We start from the raw sequence: 22,924 nt of genomic DNA on the forward strand, positions 1-22,924 counted from the left end.
TTGAAGTGAAAAATCAAAAAGAAAATGTTGACATTGGCGCTGGCGATCAGTTTCGACGGTCAAACCATGAACTTTCATCACAACCCATTCTGCTGACGTGGCTGGCTTAGGCGGCTGTGTTGGTTGACATTGTATGCCATGGATATATTTAAAAAGCAAGGCTGTAAACTTTGGGGATGTCACGCAAATACAGATACGCCGGTGACACACCACACCTGATGATAACATGACGGATTTCATGCAAAAATTCACCTACTGTGATGAATGATGATTGTCATCGCCGGTATGATGTTGGGATTTTTTTTTGTATGTAAAATCATGAGACGTGGTGTGTCTCCGCGTGTCTAATAAAATGGCGGTCTGTGTGACCTCGATCTCCCCAAAGTTTACAGCCTTGATAAAAAGAGTAGAAGGCAACGTCGATACGGATAGAAAAATAATAACAATTTTCTATGAAAAGATATTGTTTCGCATGGAAAACAAATTTCTCACGGAAATTCAATCAGTCATTGGAATTTATCGGGAATGTGTATTTGAGATATTCAAGCCTTATGTATAGTAGATTACAAGTGTCCAATTTGTCGTAATACAAACTAGGCCCCACCGTATGGTGACAGATTTTCTCAATCTTTTTTAGCGATTGTTACAAAAATATCATAAAACTGGGCATAGATTCTCATGCGATCGTCGCCCTAAATATTCGTAACTTGACAGTTGCGTGTAATAATCCCGTAAGAACTATCAAGTTACGAATTCTTACTGCTGATTAACATAGCGACGTATGGTTCAAATTTCCATTGCTGAATTGTAAAATATAAAGTAGTATAGCTATAAAAGGTGTTGAAAAAATTTCTTGCTTATGTATTGAACAAAAATGAAACTCGTGTGGATTGCGGCCAGAGCGAAGCGAGCGACGCACACACTCGTTCAAATTTTTTTATATAAAAACAACTACCACGACATCACTTAAATCTTTTCGCAATAATTTCTGGATTATTACTTCAATACTTTCCTCTAACGAACCTAGCCTCAGGAATTTCATATCTCGTCGATAAAAAAACGTTTTTGAAAACCCGTTGAGGATTGCTCAAGTTATCGTGTTATCAAGCTACGAGATAAAAATAATTTTTAGAATATTTTTCAGATCACCGGTCCGTTATGGTCCATCTTCGAACTTAACTTGGGGAATTTAAATCACCTCGAATAAAAAAAAAGTTTTTGGAAATTTGTAGAGAACTATCGAAAATAAATTAACATTAATAAGAAAAAGCAATACAAATAAAAATCATCTAATTTCTTCTCGAATGTGCCCAGAACACAAGCTAGAAAGTTGTTACTGTGGAAACTCAGTATGCAAAATTATACAAAAATAACATAGAAACCGATGATTGAAAAGTCTGTAAGAAAATATAAGTTCATTCGTTGTTCAGCAATCACCAAAGCTACATCGTTTCAATAACATGGTCCTTCGAGCTAACAATTGTTCCTTACTATGGATTTAAATCAAGTGCCACGTCGGAGTGAGCGTCCTAGTGAAGGAGTACTACCAGAGCTTTTTGGTTTTGAGAAACGCTGGCTTAACCGCAATGGATAAATTGAAGCCGCACAAAATCAATTTGACGATGGTGTGTATGGAGGTGCAAGATGGGCATCACCCGGTTATACTTTCATTACGTGGAGGACACGACACAAATCAAAAAGAAAATTACCAAAATATGGAATTGCATTCGTACGTTTTGGTTTTGCGAAACACGGCATCATGCAAGATGCAGCCGTACAAAATCAATACGACCTCGCAATACGAAAAATATGGTTAAGGACTCACGAGATAGTGGGCTTCCTGACGAACGAAGCTATGGTGTTGCGAAATACGGTAGGAATTCTGCGGATACCGTACAAAATCAAAAACAATTTAAAGAAGGTGTACCACAGCGCTTTGATTTGGCAAATGGATCTGACCAAGTTCAAAACAAAACTGAGAAAGGTGCACACAGCGATGGGTTAGGAATTAAGTAAAAAGAAGACCACCAATACGGCTTGGTCTTGAGATTATCGTGGATGAGGCATTGCTCTGAAAAAAGATATACACCATCATTCTCCTCTCTTCTAACCAACGCTTTCGTACATTTGTACAAACAGCTCGCTCCCCATGCCTAAACTATTTTTTAAAATTCTAAAAAAAGATATGGGTCCAATATTTAAGCCTTCCGGACCAGAAAAACACCTCATTGAGCCCAATATCCCACACTCCCCGGAGTCAGAGCAGGCCTAATGAGGCAAATACTGCAGCTGCTGTCCAAAATCACAAGAAATCGTTTTGGAAGGGTTGGAGTATGTTACTGTGGAAACTCAGTATGCAAAATTATACAAAAATAACATAGAAACCGATGATTGAAAAGTCTGTAAGAAAATATAAGTTTATTCGTTGTTCAGCAATCACCAAAGCTACATCTTTTCAATAACAAAAGTGTTGGTGTGAAGGTAGTAGGCGGTGTGAAAATGGACGGACGTAAAAATTTTTGCTAGTGAAAATTTTTCTTTGAAAACTAAGAATACCGCTGGATAATTATGAAAATCTAAAGACGAATTGCCAGCAAGAGCGCCCGAATGAATGTGCAAGAGAACCAGTGGAATCACCTGACCGAATTGTGGACGTGATCCTTAAAGACGATGTAGGAGTATTGGCACCTCAAGGATAGGAATTGTGATGTCTACAGAACCGAATCCGGAGTAGACTGATCCATTGCATATCTACGATAAGGATGTGGTTTGTACGATATGACTATCTGAAGTTCGACTGGTATGTACATTGTAACTTTAGCGAATTGTGTTTGTCTGTGCTTCGAATGGGACCCCTTGGTAGAACTTGATGTTCTCTAGGCTGTGTGGCTGTCTAGGTGGATACTTTTGACTGACGATTCGCACGAGGATTCTTCCCTAATTCGGGCATTTATTACGAGGAGAATTCTCTGCGGTGTGTAGCTCGATTACTTTTCCGTTGACGTACTTTTAACGGAAAATTCGTGCAAGGAACATCCCCAGTTCGGCGGGCATTTATTACGAGGATGATTCTCTGCGGTGTTTAGATGAATTACTTTTCCGTTGACGTACTTTTGACTGACGATTCGTACAGGGAACGTTCCCTAGTTCTGGCATTTATTACGAGGAGAACTGTCTGCGGTGTGTAGCTCCATGACTTTTTCGTTGACACAACTACGTCTGACAGTTCGTAGGAGGAACGTTGCAAGCGGGACCACTGTTCTCTTTATGGAATGCAATGGAGTGAATGTGCCCCATGTTGGATTGACATACTGGGCTGTGACTGTCTGGTTTGTATGGGCCATGAATCAGGTGACTTTTCTTGTCACAGAAGGTTTGTAGATAGTCCGATCAGTTTGTCGTGCGACGGCGATCGTTGTTGTTTTGAGGTCTTTCGGTCTTTGCGTTATGTTATTGCGAACCTAGTGATTTTAGCCTAACAGTGTGGCGAGAAGTGATGTGTTTACAGATAATTCTCGACTCAGGTGATTTACGATTTCGGCATTGCTACTAGAGTGACAATTACGTTCTACCTCTTGTGTGTGGATCGATACGACTTGTCGAAAGTCGTGTGTGAAAGTTTTTCGTGATGCTTACGTTTGATTCCCCCTTGAGAAGATTATTTTTAGAGCCACAGCAGTCGGTCCATCTCCCCACTGCCACTTAGGTTGAATATGGTGACAATTCTCTGATTCTGAATAATTGTGTAAGACAACCAGTACAACACACAACGAACTGCTTGATGAACAGTAATAAAATAATAGTCACCTTATTGCGGGACAGTTTGCAAATAGCTGAATTGAGACGTACATAGTACACAGGATAAATGACGAAGTCACTGCCATGAATGAATGTGAATTTGAAACTCACACCAAAGAACCTTGCATGCAAGAGACTGCGAATACTATCACACCCATCCTACGTGTACTCCCGGTAAGACCATGATCTGTATCACTTTCCCTGGACGAGAGGTAATTTCTTTCAAACATTGATCGACATATATATATGTATATATATATATATATATATATATATATATATCACTTTGTCGAGCGAAGGTAATTGTTGTTAGTTTTAAGAATCAACATGTCTCGAGTAGCGGCCATGTTCCATGTTCAAGGTTCGAAGAAGAGAGTGTACAATTGAAGGTTGAAGTTTCGCGAATACTCTAGGAAAAGATTGCAAGTAGGAGGATGATAGAAGTCAAATATGCTGAAATCTTACAGAGTACTAAAAAAGCTCAGGCGGTTGGTTCATCTCCCCACTGCCGACAATACAATGGTATTTACGGGTCTACACCGATCTCGTGCATGTAGATCCGTATCTGGCCAAATCACTAGGCTTGAAAGTGCTGGCAAGCATGAATGAAATATGCGGAAAATGAAGAAAAGCCTGTAAGTAGTGTGGTATCAGGTAAGATGCAAACGGCTTCCTATCATCAGGTAATTGTTTTTCTCCTTGTGGCATTATATTATTCCACATTGTATTGTAACTTTGCACATTCACGAGTTTAGTAGTTAGTCCGACCACATAAGTCAAGGGACGGTGGTTGAGTTAGTTACCATAGAGTTCACTCTATGGTATATAAGAAGGAGAATGAAAAGGGGGGATTAGGGCAAGAATAAGCACCTTGCCAAAGTCCTCACGTACAATGTTCTCATGGGAGCGTTTACAGGAGCACGTTTGGTTAGTCAAGTCAAGTCAAGTCAAGTCAATGTGCCCAGAACACAAGCTGCATTGCCCCGTTGAATGGTTATTCAGACCTTTTGATATAAGTAATCTAAAGTTCGTTTTTCGCCTGTAGCCTTTCTCAAAAGTTTGCAAAGAGTCTAATTGCCGCAATTTTCATCACCAAAATCTCCATTTCATACTGTCCAATACAGTTCGAACATTTCCATTTTAACCACAAATATTATAAATATGATATGAATACTTACTGTCTGTCCTTTCGTTGTTGTCGCTTCTTCTTAAAAGCCTTCTTAACACGAAGTATTAAAAAAGCAGCTCTGTCAATAGATAAAGATGTTGTTGCTTTTTCACTTTTCTTAGATCCATCATCCATACTGAGATCCCTGCTCGGGTCTCGAACACAGGCCCCAAATGAATTCACTTTTACGTTAAATACATATACCACAATTGAGCATTTTTTCGGATTGTTTGCACTTTAGTACCTTAATTTACTGACTATTTGAATATGTCACTATAGATGAGTTTTAAATTCAGTAAATTATTAGAAAACTTTAGCAAGAAAACTCACAGTAGTACTACAACGAAAATGAATCTCAATGAAAGGTGTTGTGTTAATTTACGAGAATAGACGGCAGCTTTGTGTATTAAATGATACCTTTGTGACTAATGATTGTTCATGAGTAATGAGTAAATCAAAGCTTCTGCTTCAGCTTTCTGCGTGATGTTTGTCAGAGAAGTAGAAGAAGTCGAAGGTGAAATAACTTAAATAAGTTCGAGGTACGTTTGGCCACTGTTTCGATCTGTGAGAAACTTAAATATGTCTTTCGACATGTTGCATTAATATGCAGTTCAAAAATACCATTTCTCATCAGGCCATGGCGACAGTGGCAAAGAAATGACCAAACTACGTAAGTTATTTTGTTGTTACTGCTTTGGGCATTTTTGACTGGTTCTGGGTGTTTAAGACAACCCTTTTACAGCATTGTATTTTACATTTATCTCAAGGAGACGTATCACAATTCATTGAATTGTATTCCACACGCCGATGGTAAAGGAATGATAATAAACGATTTATTTAAAAAAAAAAGAGGAAAAACACTTGGTGCGTGCACAATATTTATTTGGGTCGAATAATCATTTTCATGCCTTGGACGTAGATTACGGAATTTTTCTCGTAATTGAGGCACTCAGCCTAATATAAACAATAAATAAATAAATTGCCTAAAATATACCGTCCACAACAGATACACAAATGGCTATTACTTTTGTTTTCTCTAAGGTCGAATCTACCTTCGACACTATTACAACACTAGGGATGAAAAGTAATTTGGACAACTGAAATACGACATATTTTGCCATGATTTTTAGCTATGAAATGTCAGGTTTTCCCGAACGATATATCGTGTGGGAAATAGTACATTGAATGACAAGGGTCGAAGGTTAAAAAAATGCAGCACCGCGAGTCGTTCATACTATTTTTTTATAACAACATCGAAAGTTGATACTTACAGCAAATTTTGTTGAAAAAATTGGTAAACAAGGGGCGAAAATTAATACTTTCGCCCCTCAAAATGCGGGATGCATATCAACTTTCGATGTTGGTATAATATATATTACACACTTGTCACGAAGAAGTCGAGGCTTGCCGAGACTGACAGTGACAACTTGTCACTGACAAGTGTGTACTCTATTTTATCACATAAGCGAAAACGCGACAACAACATAGACCTGAAGTGTAATTTTTGAATTATTCTTCTAGTTAAGTAATTTTGACATCCGAAAACCGCGCGTATGTGATTAAAAAAATCATTTCTTTACGATTTATCGTGTGACAACGGTTTTGAATAAATTTTTCCTTAACTATGATTGATCAAGTTTAATATGGTGAATGTGAAGTTTGAATTTTTTCAAGTAAATTGATGTGTTTTGTCTATTTCAGTTGTTCTGTGCACAAAACGTTGTTCGTACCTCGACAGGACATGACTATTTATTCAGCATTCGTCCTAACTTACGACTGGTGCTGAAGAAATAAGAAATCGCCATTTCCTGTCTTGATACGAAAAATACTATTGACTTTAAGCTCAAAGCATGTAATAGAGGGCGGCAAGCGAAAATGCCTAAAATCGATCGTTTACAACAGGTCAATAAACACATGAGTTGTGTATTGTATTTTAAATATGGGAAATCTTTTTTGTCAGCAAAATTATTCTTTTTTTGCAGCAAAATTATATTTTTTGTCAGCAAATTTATTCTTTTTCTTCAGCAAATTTATTGCTATTGTGACCAAATTTAATTCGTCGTCTGCAAATTTATTTTTTTGAAGCAGGCAAATTTAATCTAATTTTGTCAGCACATTTTTTTTCAATCTGCAAAATTAAATATTTTTTTAGTTAAAGTCGGAGCATTATAATTTGATCGACCCTACAGTGACCGACATCTCAAATGTCTCACTGTCATTTTTTTCAGAGAATGTCATTGTGAATTTGCAATGACACAATAAAATTCTCAGAAAAATTTGACAGTGAGACATTTGAGATGTCGTTCACTGTACTCATTTAATTCATTTTTAAATAATTGTAGTTTTCTAAGAAATCATTTCGAAAACATTACATTATAAAAGCTTAGACACGTGCATTCCAATAAAAAAATTCGCTTTCTTTCAATAAAAAATGAGAATGTCCAATAGAATAATACAAGTCCAACAGAAAACTCATCTTCTTTCAATTAAAATGCTAGAAATAGGCCTTGAGATGGAATAGGATGTGAAACTCATTCTGATAAATATTTCTAGGCGCGAAAATGAGATGGAGTTCGGACGTCCAGGTTGCAAATGATAACATTAGTCCCAAATAACAAAATGATTCAGCTGACAAAGAGCAATAGATTTGCTGATCGAGGTATTATTTTGCTGCTCGAAGGCAGTAAAAGTGCATATCACAAAACAATTAGCTGACTAAAAAGTAATAAATTTGTTGCTAAGGATTTGCTGCAAAAGTATTATTTTTGCTGCTTACAGTCAGTAATATTGCTGCTCAGAAAGCAATAAATATGCTGTTCGAGTACTAATAAATTTGCTGAAAATAATATTAATTTTGCTGATAAAAAACACTAAATTTGCTTACAAAAAACATTAAATCTGCTGATAAAAAAAATTAATTTTGCTGATGAAAACAATAAATTTGCTGATGAAATAAATAATTTTGCTACTAAAAGAATAAATTTTTAGTGAAAAAAAAATAGATGCCTTTTAAATATGCTGAAATTACAAGTAATGAATGCTTTTCGACCCGCAAGTATGTATATATACTGTCGTTTGAGATGGTCCTTGGAATAAAAGCGCATCGAACACGTTTCGTATGGAAAAGGACGGGTTCCCGTATGTATTACTGACGAAAAAAACAGATGAAATTAATTGTTGTGCGAACAAGGGTATCAAGAGAAATTAAATTGTATGCTCACAGTGGTGCTTATTCAGGGAACCTTTCGTCGATGAGCCACATATGTCACAGTAGGGTGTGTCGATTTCAATTTTTTTTTAGTCATTCCTGGTTCCGTCCTACCGCGATTCACCCTCGCACTAGCAATAATAATCAGCAATTTTTTTTATAAGTCAATATAAGCTTGCACCGTCACTTTTTCAAAAAATTTCGAGCTACACGAGATACTTGGATTATGGGTCCGAACCAAAAAAATCTACAGATGCTTTTGCAGAGTTTTCACTCTGTACGGCATCTAGAGGGTCTACTAGAACATACAAAAATTAAAAAAAGTTAAAAAAATGTTTTACCGTCATTTTGGTATAGCACCAAGTTTCACCGAGGTGGAATTTTCAAGAATTTTGTATGTGAAAAAATCATCTCTTCTGGGTAAATTTTATTCAAGCTATTGTTGTGATAGCTCATTTTGTAGGGTTTTCAATAGCGAATCTAGCAAGCGTACACTTTTGATAGGTAAATCTAAAAATTTATTGGTTTCGCTGTTGGAAGGCTCAAAAACGGGGCATTTTTACGAGTATGGAGACAATTAACATTTTAAATGCAGCGAGTAAATAAAAAATTTTGCTGATTATTATTGCTAGTGCGAGGGTGAATCGCGGTAGGGCGGAACCAGGAATGACTAAAAAAAATTGAAATCGACACACCCTAATGTCACAGACATGTTTTTGTCCAGTATGGACCAAATGTCAAATGTTAAAATTTTATCCTACGCGCAAAAAAGTCCATGTTCAAATTTAACAATTTCCATTCTACTCGCAAGTCTTATGTGTAAGAATCTTTGCGTTTTTAATGCATTTAGGACGTGTTTACATTGCAAATTTCCATGTACGAGATTCGGCACCTTAATATTTTTTTTAAATACTGCTACATGCAGACGGTTCCGTTATGAAGGTTTCGAGTGTATAAAGAGACAAGAGGAACAATAAAAAGTCGGTCCTATTTTCATACGCATTAGATATGATTTGAGGAATACAATTTTGTAACGAAAGTGCTTTTATGGGAAAAAATTGTTTGTTTTGTTTTTGCTTACAGTAAATTTCTTTTTATTACGCTTATATGGCAGCATAACTTTACAAAATGACGATGATACCATATTTTTAAGTATACACCGTTTTCATCACAATACAACAAAAAAGACAACAGAAAAAACCGTAGAATGACTGGAAAAGAAAATGAAACGAAGAAAAATTTAATCGACCATGAGGGATTGACCTGTAGAAAATTAGATATATCTTTCTATTCTCCTCGGGATACGCATTTATTGTGTTGTATGCAATTGATCAAGTCAGCGTGGGTGTGGTTTGTGTACGTTGCTTGTAATATTCATTACACTTGAAATTATTGCTGCTTTTAAATGTTATTTTATGATCAAAACAAAATCGAAAATTGTGCATGTTTTGGGATTTGAAGAAAAATTTCGAAATGTATTCCAAAAATGTCATGAAAATTGTTTGAGTCGATAGAAATTAACCGGAAAGAAAGAAACGTAAACTAAACTCATCATAGGAATGTAATTTTGGTGGGTTTCGTTTGTTTCTTTCGTTTCATTTGTACCACACGAATTCCACCACATAGAAGTGGCGCTTGTCTTTACGTTTCTTCAATTCCACACGTACGTGTGTGTGAAACGACACTCCCTACGTTTTTTTTTTGTTGCCAGCATGTAGAACGATGTGGAACCATTAAAACTGTAGAATGCTAACAAATTACAAACACAAAATTAAGTATTAAGTATCAGCGCAAACCAACTCACGATGTTTACTCGACTGTGGTATAAACTAAACCGGTACCTACTAAAATTTTGTTGATTTGAAACAAAAATTTGGGGAATGACTAAAATTTTGTTGTTGTGGTTTTCAACGACCGATTGCGTCACGTTAAAGCATAATAAAGCAGCGACCATGGTAAATGGCCTAATTACCAGAGGCTAATCTAGCCTACTCAGCACTCAGCACCCTGGATCATTCCGACACCTCCGACAGCTTTGATGTGGATTAGGAGAAGAATTACGGCATGCTCTTTTCTCTACTATACCAAGATTACTATGAAAATGTTGCAAACGACGTGTGTCCAGTGTGTTTAATAAATAAAATTAGTAATAGTGCAGTTGACAAGGGCCACTTTTATGAAGCTAGAATTATCACTAAGGAACCCACTGAAAATTTGATCTACTTTACAATGAGAAAAACTAACTTTTGTAATGGTAGCCCAGTTTTTTTACGAGTGTAAACGTTTTCAGAAAAGTGGTCCTTATCAACAACCAAGGGTGTATACTTGGGTCACGCAGATCACCATTTTATTAGATACTTGGGAACGCATTAAATATTATGAACGGATGACAAAGCGGTCGAGGCTTGCCGAGACGGCTTGTCATACGTGCATATTCTTTTTTATCGCATAAGCGAAAACGAGACAACAAGATATGCGAATGACACTTTGACAATTTACAGAAGTATAATGTTTGTTTATATATCCTAGGTGAATAATTTTTTCGGGGAATCACACCGCGTATGCGATAAAAAATATTATTCATCTACTATGAAGTTGTCAAATTTATGAATCCACCTACTACGAAAATGTATGAAACTGTCAAATTTTGTATGTGCCACTCGCACTTCTGCAAAATCTCTCCAAGTATACAACCTTGCTTATCAACTACACGCTATAAAACAGCAAAAACAACAATTAATTTTAAAAGTTGACACATCATTTTTTTATACTTGATGGAAGTCACATACTACGCCAAATGTCGATAAATTTCTCTAAATATTTCATTAAGCACCATAAATGTTGCTTACATCTGATATATTATCTAAATAAAAGCATGGACTATTAAATAACACCCGGTCTAAACCACCCGTCGAAGCTTCCCGAAAAAGAATGAAAAGGTAATTTAAAGAATTCAAAGAGTCAGCTCAATAATGGTAATCTTCTAACAATTTTACGCTAACCTCACTTCCTTCAGGAGTCAAAGATATTCGAGAAGAAAGCATGAATGGAAGTATAAATTGGTAAAATGTTTGAGTTGTGAGTGTGGTTATTATCACAAAAAAAAAACAATTTACTGTACGTGCGAGAGTGGTGTGAATGTGAATGACGATACATATGAAGAAATGAAGTAAGTCAGTAGGGAATGAGTATTGTGCACCTGTGTCCAAATTATTTGTCGCGCCTTCGACTTAGGACAGGACCTAATATTTGACAAAGTTTCACAAATGTTGACAAAAATTGTGTAAACATTAGCGAAACTTTGTCAAATATTAGACCCTGGCTTAGGACCACAATCAGCAACTCGTCAAAATAAACATTTGGACACAAGAGCATAATATTTATTCGTTTTCGTAAACCAGGTCATGTTTTCGTGGCACTCATATTTAAAATCGAATCTATAGTGTAGATGAAATGTAAGTAGTACATCAAAACGATATTAATAAAATTTCCAATGGGGTCGATACTTAGATTTCTGAAGAAAATAAAAATATTGAAAAAGTAAACGTGGCATAAACATAATCTTATGTTAGTAATTTGAGTGTTTTGATAAATTTTACCGATGGGTCTCGCTAAAGCATTCTAAGCGAGCGTTCCTGTTTGAACACTGAACTTTATCTGCTTTTTGAAAACGTTCTGTCATGTTGAAATCTATTTAATAAATCTCTACAGTTAAAAGCTAGAAATAATCAAAAACGTTAAATACGACACATTTCCAATTTCCATACGTAAACTCAGTCGGAAACATATGCACACTGCCGTAAAATCTATCGAAATTTCTATTCCGCGTCGTACGAACTATACAATAAAATTAAAACTTAAAAGTTTAAATAGAATTCCGACAAATCCATCATTTTCTCGTTTTTATAACTTTTCAGTTTTCCTTCAAACGAAAAATGGTTACTTGGTCTATTATGCAGAGAACCTACTTTTCTATAGCCGAGTAACGCGACTTACGCTCACTCCAAAGGCTTAATTGGTCAACCTAATAACATCTATTAAAAATTCTATTGAGAAATTATGTGCAGAAAAAGTGGAACAAGACAGATGAGAGCTTAATTATTCAACAGTATAAATTTGACTGTCAATATGCAGCTAATGTCATCTTTAAATTAATAAATTAACAACAAACTATCTTTTTTAGCATAATGAAAATGATAATGACACCACCGTATATTGTCTGTTTAAACTTGCTTTTTGTACGAGTAAAGAGCACGCTTTACATCTTCAAACCGTTCGATATTACTGACAATAAAAAATTATTTTTATTCTCGACCGAAGTTATAAACGTGGTGTAGGACAAGATAACTGTTCAAGAGCTGCGCAATGACTGACAAATATTTTATTTCCGAGGTTCTTTTCCACAGAAAGGAGATTTTAGTACACGTGTTATAAAAGCTCATACACACAAGAAAATTTAGAACGCCTGTTATGAAAGCTCTTGCTCGTAATATTTCTACTTTAACATTTTGCTACTTTTAGTGCATTTTCTCTTTTTGGATATATATCATCATCACACTTCAGGGCCAATTTTTTAGAAACATCGTTTCTAAAGTTTCTTGAGTTTCTCAAAGTTTCTTAGAGTTTCCTAAAGTTTCTTGAGTTTCTCAAATTTTAGAAACTTGAGAATCAGGAAATTTCAATTATTGTTTATTATGAAGAATTCAGCCAAATAAACACCAGACTTTATCATAGTTGAATGATTTCAGTATATTGTCGAAAATGCATCATACCACTCATTCTGCTTCGAATTTTAGCTTCTTCTGTTCTTCGTTTATGCACAGGCTTTTGTAGATATACCTTTAGTTTAATTCATTCATTCATTCAGCTTAATTTTCACTGAAAATGTCGAAGTGTACGTCTAGAAGTGTTACGATTTTCGACTGTAACTTACATTATGCTTCTCATTCGTCAAAGCTAAGTTGAAGTAGTACATTTTTGCGTGTAACTCGTGCAATATATTAGTTCGCCAAAGGTCTTATACTGGCTTAGCTCACACATTGTCTGAATGACACAGAAAATTGTGCAATAGAAACTCACATTTCATGGATGAATGGAACAGTATGTAAGTTGTCTTAGCTTGGTCTTTATAAATAGAACTATTTTTGATTTCTTAATCTTTTTAGATCGTATTTGTCTTACACTATTAATTTTAGGCGATTTCGCGAAAACCGTGAGATGTAAAGTATTTTGAACTATGGAATTTTAGGCTTTAGAAGAATTTTCAAACGCCATTTATTGAAATGGTGAAGAAATTAGGTCTTTACTATTTCTTTCCAAAAACTCAATTTTTCTTTGCTAAAAAATAGTGGGGAAGTGTGACAAATCCAGTTCTTGGATAACGAGTCAGAAATGAAATTGGTTCCTTGATTGATGTTTTACGCAAAAAATTATGTAATAAAAATCGAAAAAACTTAATTCTGCTAGCTCGGTGGACATTTTCCATTCAAAAATTTTATTTTATACACAAACAATTCTGTGCTAAATTGATGAAAGCGCCACTGACTTCGTGATTAAGTTGAAGGTTTTCAAAGACGTGCTAAATAGAAAGGTGTTCTAGGGAGACGCGATTTTGACTAACCTGCCCAGAAGGAGTAGCGAGTAGCGTATCAGGATTGAATACAGTGAATCTCAATTATCTCAAATTATATTAATTTGACATGCAATAAATTGTATCAATCTTTAATTCATTGCAAATCTTTCACACGAAACGACAAGTACTTATTTTAGCTACATCGCTTATCATTTATCAGCTTGTTCATCGTGGAATCACCACAACAATATGCATTTAAGATGTACATTTTAAGAAAAAAATGAATTTGTATTGAACTTGTGCTTTCCAAAGTAAAAATACCTAGATTAGTGGTGCACTCGACTTTTTTCTTAAATATCACAGAATTCTATGTAAATAAAAAATATTTCTTTGAGATTTCCAGGGGTGGAATTACGGCTGCATTTTTCTATTCTCTACTCTACCCAGTAGAGATATATTGTACACATTCTGTGAACAGAAAATGTACAAAATGTGTTGTGTATGTAATGTAATTTATGTTCACCCCAGTGCAATGATTCAAGAATACGAAGTTGTTTTTCGATATTGTCCACAAAAGTTAAATCTTACTTACACGAAAAACAATTAGGAAGAGATCTCCTAACTAGATATTTTTAATTTAAAATGAAAAGTTTCCTAAATTTCTCAAATGTTTCTGAAGTTTCCCAAATGTTTCTCAAGTTTCTAAAAGATTCTTAAGTTTCCAAAAGTTTCTTAAATGTTTCTTGAAAGTTTCTACAAAATAGGCCCTGTCACACTTTCCTGCTCTTCCTCAAAAAGCTATTTGTTGAGCGCTAAGTTTTTGTAATATTGCGATGGAACTTTTACACCGCTTCTTTTATGTAAATAATGCTCGGACATTTTCAATATGTCAAAAATCATTTTTACCCCAGTAAAAAAAATTGTAAGTGAGACTTCTAAAAAGCCTAAATCGAACGAATTCAGACTTCTCAGTCCTCAGCTTCATACAAAATTTTCCTCACTGAGACAGTGAGAAGTCTGAATTCGATCGATTTAGGCTTTCTGAGAACTTTTTTTTTACTCGGGCACCGTACGATAAAACCACGGTAGAGTAAAGTTAACCAGGAAGAAGCGCTGATTTGACTAGGGACCTGAATAATCGAGTAGCCCTATATTTTTTGCGAATAAAATTTTTCAATTTATGTCAGTGTTCATTTGAGTTCATTTTCATACAGTGTATTAGGTCCCTTATTTCACGTTTCGAAAATGAACCGCTACTGCCTGGTTTATTTTGAATAGTTAGCCACAATATTTTCGTGTTATTGCTTAATTATTTTAAATTGAAATCGAACTGTGATCGAGGTGTCCAAAGACTGATACCGGTACCCTTTATTCATTTTATTAATACTACTGATAATTATAGGCAATTTTTCATTGTTACACGACCGAGTTACATGTTTGCTACATGTTACACAAGCTCTATCGTCTGCTTCCTTTTTAATATAGTCTAAATATGACATGTCCCCACCATTGATAAACACTTTAATTATGTACCATCGTTTCTATTTTTCTACGTTCACGTATAACAATGTACAAGTGTACACCGTGTATCTTTTTTAGGAAAATTTCCTTTAATAATTTATTGTGATACACAACATGTCAAATGTTTGAAGATTGCGCAAGGACTGAGTGAGAAAGTGGGTGTTTCATACTGGAAAAACATTTACGAGAAATATCTTTCGTAAAAAATTTAGTACACTTACAAGAGAGCTTCATAGAGATGTAGTATATATTCAAACCACTATTATAAAGTTGTCTGCTTTTAGGTAGTTTATGCTAAAAATATTTCACATATTGGAAAGTTATTTCTAATAAGAATAATACAAGTACAATTGGATCTGACAAGATACAATTTATTTGGCTGTATAAAGTGTAGAAACGCAGTGGTGGCTGCGGGAATCCACAGTTCCAAATTGTGAAACTTAAATATACTTCCATCGTGATTCCTTTGGTACATTACCACAATTTACATTTTTCTACGAACGAGGCGAAACACACAAACATATTTTGGGAAATGTTACCGAAACATCTTTTGAAACAGCTTTTACGTCGGGATCGATCTGTTACAAACGGTATTTTTTATGTTTTTCAGCACATCTGAGACAAGACCAATAAGCATTGTGACGTCACTTAACATTATTTCATTGATTTATTTATCGGTCAACAAACATTTATTGCCAAAAACTACATTTGAAACAGACAGCTACGCATCCGGAATGTTAAAATTGCAGTTTAGGGTACAAGTCCCGATTGGGACAAAAGTGTGTGGGATTAAAAGAGGGAGGTTACCTGATGACAAAACAACAAGAATTGGAACGCGGAAGCGTGTCTTGCTCCATTAAACAAAGTCTTCCATAAATATTTTTTTTTTATATGTATCTAATTGCAATCAGTGTACTTTTCTTTTGCCTCTGAATCGGGGGTACCATGGCTCCTTCTTCGTCTTGGTTATTTGCAACATTAATAGTTTTTACATGTCAAAATTAAATAAAACTAGTTTCATTGCTAAAATTTTAAGAAAACGGTTAACCCTAACACTACAGATAAATGTCAAAATGGGATACCATTGTTGATTTTTCTGTTGTTACCTTGACTGTAAGTCAGGGTCTTATGCCGGAAAATACCCCACAATGTTTGTATGAAATGTTATAAAAACGAAATTGTTTGTCCCAATATTTTTTTTTGCTTGTAAACACGATAACTTGAGTAATTATCAACCAATTTAATTTTTTTAATCGACGCAGAATTAAATTCTTGAGGTTAAGTTCGAAGATGGGCTATGTGGGATTAAGGATCTGGAAGTTATTGCAGAAAAACAGTATTTTATCATGAACCGAAGCGATAGCGGAGGTTCGTAACGCTAGTCGACTCCCTAAGAAAAGAAAACAACCAACGGGAGACTAAGGAACCTATATATAGGCTAACATTTTAACTTCTCCATACTGAACCAAATCAAAAAAAAAAATTATGTTCAAACGAAAGTGCTCGTCAATACGAGTTCAACGAGCTATAGATCATTAAAAACCACTTGAAATGAAGCATCTTCAGACATTTTCAGCACTTTCTCCATATTCGAGTTAATAGAAATGTTTCATGTGGGTTTGATATACGTATCGAACCACTACATCTGTTTGCGAAAACTGCGCTCGCACTTTTGCTAAAACTTATATTAATTCAATCTTAACACATTTTCATCGGCAAATCAATAAATTTTATTGAAGTTTTCTACTTAATTTCTGTAAATTTAATTAAAATATTTTCATGCAAAAAACCAGAAAACACACTTAAAACACACTTATATGAAAGCCATTATTTCATTCATATGACAAAAATATGACAGCTACATCTCTCTATTATAATGATTGTGTAGTAGATGAGTGTTGCCGTGCTTCATATAAAATGTGCGCGAAATTATGAATTTGAAAAATTTGTTTGTTCGCAAAATTTTTGGATCATTTTGAAATTTCAGGTTTCAGGTTTCAATGTGGAATTTGTTTTAGGGTTAGAATGTCCAACAAAATGGTGGAAAGCAGCCATCTTGGAAATTCTTTGAATTTTTTGTATTTATTGTATTTAGGCGTATATGGGCATTCATTTCATTTCATTTCATTTCATTTATTTCAGTTTAAATGCGATTATAAATACAAAAAACATCTGCGTAGCTCTTGATGAGATTTTACAACGAAAGTTTTACAAAAAAAATGCGTCACAAGTGGCAGATGCTGAGGAAACTTCTCATACGACAATAATCATCTGCCACTTTGTGACGCATTTTTTTGTAAAACTTTCGTTGTAAAATCTCATCGGTAAACTTCTAGTCGACATATTTTCTTGTTAAAATTTTCTTGGTGAAAATTGATTACGTTGAGGCGCAGAATGCGTCACCAAAACCGATATGAAATGTTTTGGAAGTTTAATTTTTACTACACTAGCGTCACCTTTTCCTCTTTGAGGTTTTATTTATTTTATTTATTTATTTTTCACGTTTAATGACCAACTAACAGGCCGTAGCCCAATAACAAGTCAGTCAAATTACAATGAATAAAAACATAATTTACATAATTAAAGATAAAGTTTTTGTGGGATACTGTTGGAAATTCAATCAATCGAAAACGAGGGGTAACCGACTGGGCAAAATGGTGGCAAATCAATTTCTAATTCCTTTCAATTCCGTTTAATTACCTCAATTACCGGACCAACTCGTCTAATTGCCGGATTCGCTCTATTTCCTTTCAATTCTGTTCAATTCCTTTCAATTTCTTTCAATTCCCTTTCAATTTCCTTTCAATACCCTTTCAATTTCTAAAGGTACTTCCTGTCAATTCCTTTTAATTGCTCTTAATTCCTTTTATTTCTTTAATTAACGGACTAACACCACTACTTGCCGGCTTCACTTCCTATAATTCCAATCAATTCCTTGAATTCCACGAATTTTTGAAATAATTGTCGATATTTTCAAATAGATATAAATTTAAAGTCAAAGTTAAACCCTTGAGCATTTTGGAAAAAGAATCGTCAGACTATATCAAGATAAAATTTGTAACAACTATGTTGTCCTACATTTGTGACTCATTTTGTTAGAATCTTTAATTTTTACTCATACTTTTAGAAGAGATTTTTAGCCCCGTACGAAGTACGAAGGGGCTTATAGGATTACGATGCCGTGTGTAATTGATGGAATTCGAAGCAGACGGTAAGGGCAAAGTGTTTGCCTATGTTCATAGATAACGAATCCGCAATAAAAAATTTGTCTGTCCGTCTGTCCTTCTGTCCGTCTGTCCGTCTGTCACGTCGATATCTTGAGTAAATCAAATCCGATTTAAAAAAAAAAATTCCCTGAAAGGTAGTTGAAATAGTGAGGCTAAGTTCGAAGATGGGCGATTTTGGGTCGACCCCTCCAGAGCTGGGGCCCCATAAGTGCTTTAACGTTTTCCAAAGATTTCTCTGGCCATTTAAAGGCTACACTTGTAAGTGATACATCAAATGAAAGGTATTTACAATACCTATCCACAAAAAAAAAGTTTATGGAAATTGGATGACCGACTCGTGAGTTAGACCCCTTGGTGTGAACTAGGTACAGGGCGGCAATCCGTTTTTGCTTGTAGGTTAGTCAAACTTGAACGGATTTAGATGGATTTTGATTTATTAGATAGGTATTGACCGTACCAATCAGGGAAAAAAAAGTTTATGAAATTCGGTCTACCGGAGCATGAGCTAGGTCTCTTGGAGTGAGCTTATATGTGGCTACTCGGCCGTACAGTGAAGGTGGTGTTTTTTGTTAATATCTCGAGTAAACTTTGACCGAATTTCATGAATTTTTTTTTGTTTGAAAGGTACTAACGAATGTAAAGCAGCCGTTGTACTTTCCACCTCCTAACAAAATGGCCGTCGGCCGCCATTTTGGATTTTTGTGAAATCAATATAAATAGGTGAAAATGATAATTCCAAAATCACTGATCAGTGGGAAGTGTAGTTTGTGTTACTTTTGAAAGGAACGTCGTACGGGGCTTCGTAATTGCGCTATGCGCAATTTTTAAGACGTACACATTGCATAAGGATTTTACGACGTTTACGGGCGCAATAGTCTTACGGTAAGAGTAGGGCGACGGACGAAGTAGGGTCACGTGCGCAATAGATGTACGGGTTTGTACGGGGCTCAGTCGCAGCAAACGCTCCGACTGTTCTGACGGCTCGTTCAGTTTCAATTTAGATTAAACCGTCCAATTGACTGCAGTTTTGTTTAAAATGATTTCACATCGCACATCATTGTTTATTTAAATAAATAGTTTTTTTCTTACGAAGCCAGGAAATGACGAAAAACTCTTGTGCATCCGACAACTGAAATACGACATATTTTGCCATGATTTTTCATTAAGAAATGTCAGTTTTTCTCGTAACTTAGGCCTTCAAATAAACCGTCTACAACAGATGCGTATACAACTTTTCATGCTGAGGGACTAAGTTACGAGAAAAATTCCGTAATTTATGCCCAAGGCATGCAAAAAAACTTAAATTCTTTACGATTTATGGTGCGGGAAAGAAATTACATAAATTTTTCCATTACTATACGATTGATTAATATGGTGAATGTGTGAAGTGTGTATGTTTTCAAGTAAATTGCTGTGTTTTGTCTATTTCAGTTGTCCGATGCACAAAACGTTGTTCGTACCTCGACAGGAAATGGATTTGTTCAGCACACGTCAGCAACAGGCAAAGCACTCAATTTTTTGTCTCGTTCAAGTGGTCGACATCGTAAGCCTAACATTCCCCCGACGAATATTCACCTGTTTGTTGCGGCTCAAACTCTTCTGTATCTGACTCACAAGAATCCATCTGAAGAAGAATCCTTCAGTGTGCATAGTTTGAACATAAAAGGACGTTGGACCTGTTCTAAAATGGAACTGATCAACACTGTACACTGTTATTTATTGTGCGGGAGCTTTTAAAATTAAAACAAAAAGGAAATAATGTGGTTTTGCATTCGCTGGTCCTTCTTTCCGATAATCACACTTATCAGCATTTATTCTCATTTACTTTCAATTCCTTACAATTCCACATATTTCCAGTGAATTCCTATCAATTCCGTTCAATTACTGCCAATTCCGATCAATTCCGGTCAATTCCATCAATTCCCATTATTTACCGGATACTCCGGCAATTCCTTTGAGGGTGTGTAGTCAATTACCCGAGTCGGTTACCCTCCGATCGAAAAAGATTACTTTGATGAAATTTGATAATTTGTGAGTTAGTTATATCCAATTATCACGAATGATAGTTGGCTATCTTGAATGATAGTCAGCTATCACGAATGAATGATAGTTGGCTATCACGAATGATAGTTGGCTATCATGAATGATAGTCAGCTATCACGAATGATAGTTGGCTATCATGAATGATAGTTGGCTATCATGAATGATAGTCAGCTATCACGAATGAAAGTCAGCTATCACGAATGATAGTCAGCTATCACACATGATGGTCAGCTATCACGCATGACGATACTGACAGCTCATAAGCATTTGTGTTTGAAGTTAACCTCGCACAGTGCATAGATTTTAGCCATTGGAGGAAATCGGTAACAGCTGTTGCTTCTGATACTTCTTATTTTGGCAGTTTTTCTCATTTTGGCGATTTGACTTTGGCTTTCTCAAATCGCCAAAACATTGTAAATTCAAGGTATATCCTGTGTCGAGCCTGAGTAATAATAATGAAGTGATGAGAAATTTGAACACTGCACAATGATTGTAGTTTAACATTTTCCGGTGTCGGGGAATCTCGCACACGCGATCATAGTATGCGTCCTTTTACGACATGTAACGAAAAGTCATGACTGTGCGAGATTCACCACTTAGAGGTGAATCTCGCACACCATGAATTTGTGTGGTGTGCGAGATTACCCTACCCCCATTTTCCGGGGCTCGAATACGACCTTGCCAGTTACCACGGCAGAGTAAAATAAACCTTACCATCCAATGAGTATTATATTTACAAGAATTTAAAAAAAAAACGAGTCTCAAAAGACTCAATATTCCATTTTTAGCCTTCTTCTTGCTATAAAGTTCCACTGAAAGCGGAAATGTTTTTATTTGATTACAAATAATTCAAATAACTGGCTACATAACACTAATGACAATGGCGCCCCGTCCCATGTAACACAAGTAACGTCAAATTTGTGGAACTTATTGAATGTACTTTTAATCAAAGTTCTGAAAGAACAGGTTAAGACAACCACGAAGGCGGGTGACACCAAATTTTATAAACAAATAGTGTGAGAAATCAACTTGAAGAAAATATTTTTCTCGAAAATTCAGAATTTTGTTTTTGTTGAGTTCCATTTTGCATATAAACTTCGCAGCCGTTGACGCAATTGTGTGTCACCGCCTTCGTGATCAACTCAGAGTTGTCTTAACCTGTTCTTTCAGAACCTTGCTTTTGATGAATCTATTTATTTCAGTTGATATGCAATGATTGAATTTGTGCAAAACTGTGAAATGCACTTCACAAATTTAGCTTTCATCCCAGCCTAAGCTAAATAAAGACAGAGAAGTTAGAAAAATATGAAAACAGCAGATTTACTGGAATTTTTTCTTCAATCGTAGGGTTTTAGACTTTTCTCGTAATACACAGCCGATGGAGGATTGTGTTGCGAAAATAGTGAAACTTTGAAAAATGTTTGTAATTTTTTGTTCTTTTTACGAAAGCGCTAGTTACATGGATTCGTATGGTTTTATTCGCTGCAATTTGAATCAACTTTTCTGGCTGTTATTATTCTTCAAGATTTTATTCAGAGAAAAATGCTTTCTCGGATCGTTTTTAGGACTTGTTTTTTGCGTAAAAAAGCAGAATGTAAAACACTTCAAAAACTAGAACCAGATCATCATAGAAATATCACAAAGGCCAAGCATTTTTCATGTTTATTTGTAGGATGCACTTTCAATAATTGTTTGTGTAGAACCGAAATCCTCTAAATCTAATCAAACGTATGGAAATCGACAAAATAATTATTTCCATAATAAAACATTTTGACCAAACCATTAGACGTCAACAACAACACTGTGAACTTTCTTTTGTGGTTAGATCAGATGTCACTACAATGTACCGATGGCTGCGTGTACATGGCAACATTTATTTTTTCAGAATTAATCAGAATTATTTGCGCAAACAATTGTAAGAAACATAGCTAACGCCGACCCGTACGAAACACCTATTTGTATCAAAAGCCTTTACTGTGAAACTCTTCATTTCTTTTACTTCATTCTCTACTGAAAAGCTATTCGCGCTTTAAAATCACTAACATTATCCACTCTTTGCCTTGTTATCATATCCAAATAAATTGCCGGAGGCAGTAGAGACAGCCCCGTACGAAGTCAACTTTCATAAATTCAGTGCCGGACTGGCCCTATGGGCGTTCGGGCGATTCCCGAAGGGCCTTTTGATTTTTGTATGGATAAATGACGACGAAGGGCGTTTTGAAAAATTTCTCCATACAACGCCCGAAGGGCTTTATTGAACCAGTCCGGCACTGCATAAATTCCTATTTAAACAGCTATATACCGCTATATTTACCTATCCGCCAAAAAACCCTAAAGGGTAAAAGTGTGACGCAAGTCCTTGTTTCTACTTACAAAATAACTGATAT

General features: G+C 35.4%; 1 protein-coding gene and 1 long non-coding RNA gene across 2 annotated transcripts in view; one reads left to right on the forward strand and one right to left on the reverse strand.

Annotated features, from left to right (window-relative positions):
• Positions 1–5,222, reverse strand: part of LOC119067040 (ankyrin repeat and fibronectin type-III domain-containing protein 1) — a 147,842-nt gene extending 142,620 nt beyond the window's left edge. The window contains exon 1 of the mRNA XM_037169777.1: positions 4,977–5,222. Within this exon, the coding sequence (XP_037025672.1) occupies positions 4,977–5,101 (125 nt within the window). The 5' untranslated portion in view covers positions 5,102–5,222. The remainder of the gene's footprint in view (positions 1–4,976) is intronic.
• On the forward strand, positions 1,719–21,475 carry LOC119067065. Its single transcript, XR_005085855.1, has 3 exons — positions 1,719–1,729; positions 7,255–7,265; positions 21,306–21,475. It is a non-coding gene; the product is annotated as an uncharacterized LOC119067065 (long non-coding RNA).
• Positions 21,476–22,924: the final 1,449 nt, after the last annotated feature.

This window comes from Bradysia coprophila (assembly GCF_014529535.1).
Source record: "Bradysia coprophila strain Holo2 chromosome X unlocalized genomic scaffold, BU_Bcop_v1 contig_117, whole genome shotgun sequence".
NCBI classification, from domain to species: domain Eukaryota; kingdom Metazoa; phylum Arthropoda; class Insecta; order Diptera; family Sciaridae; genus Bradysia; species Bradysia coprophila.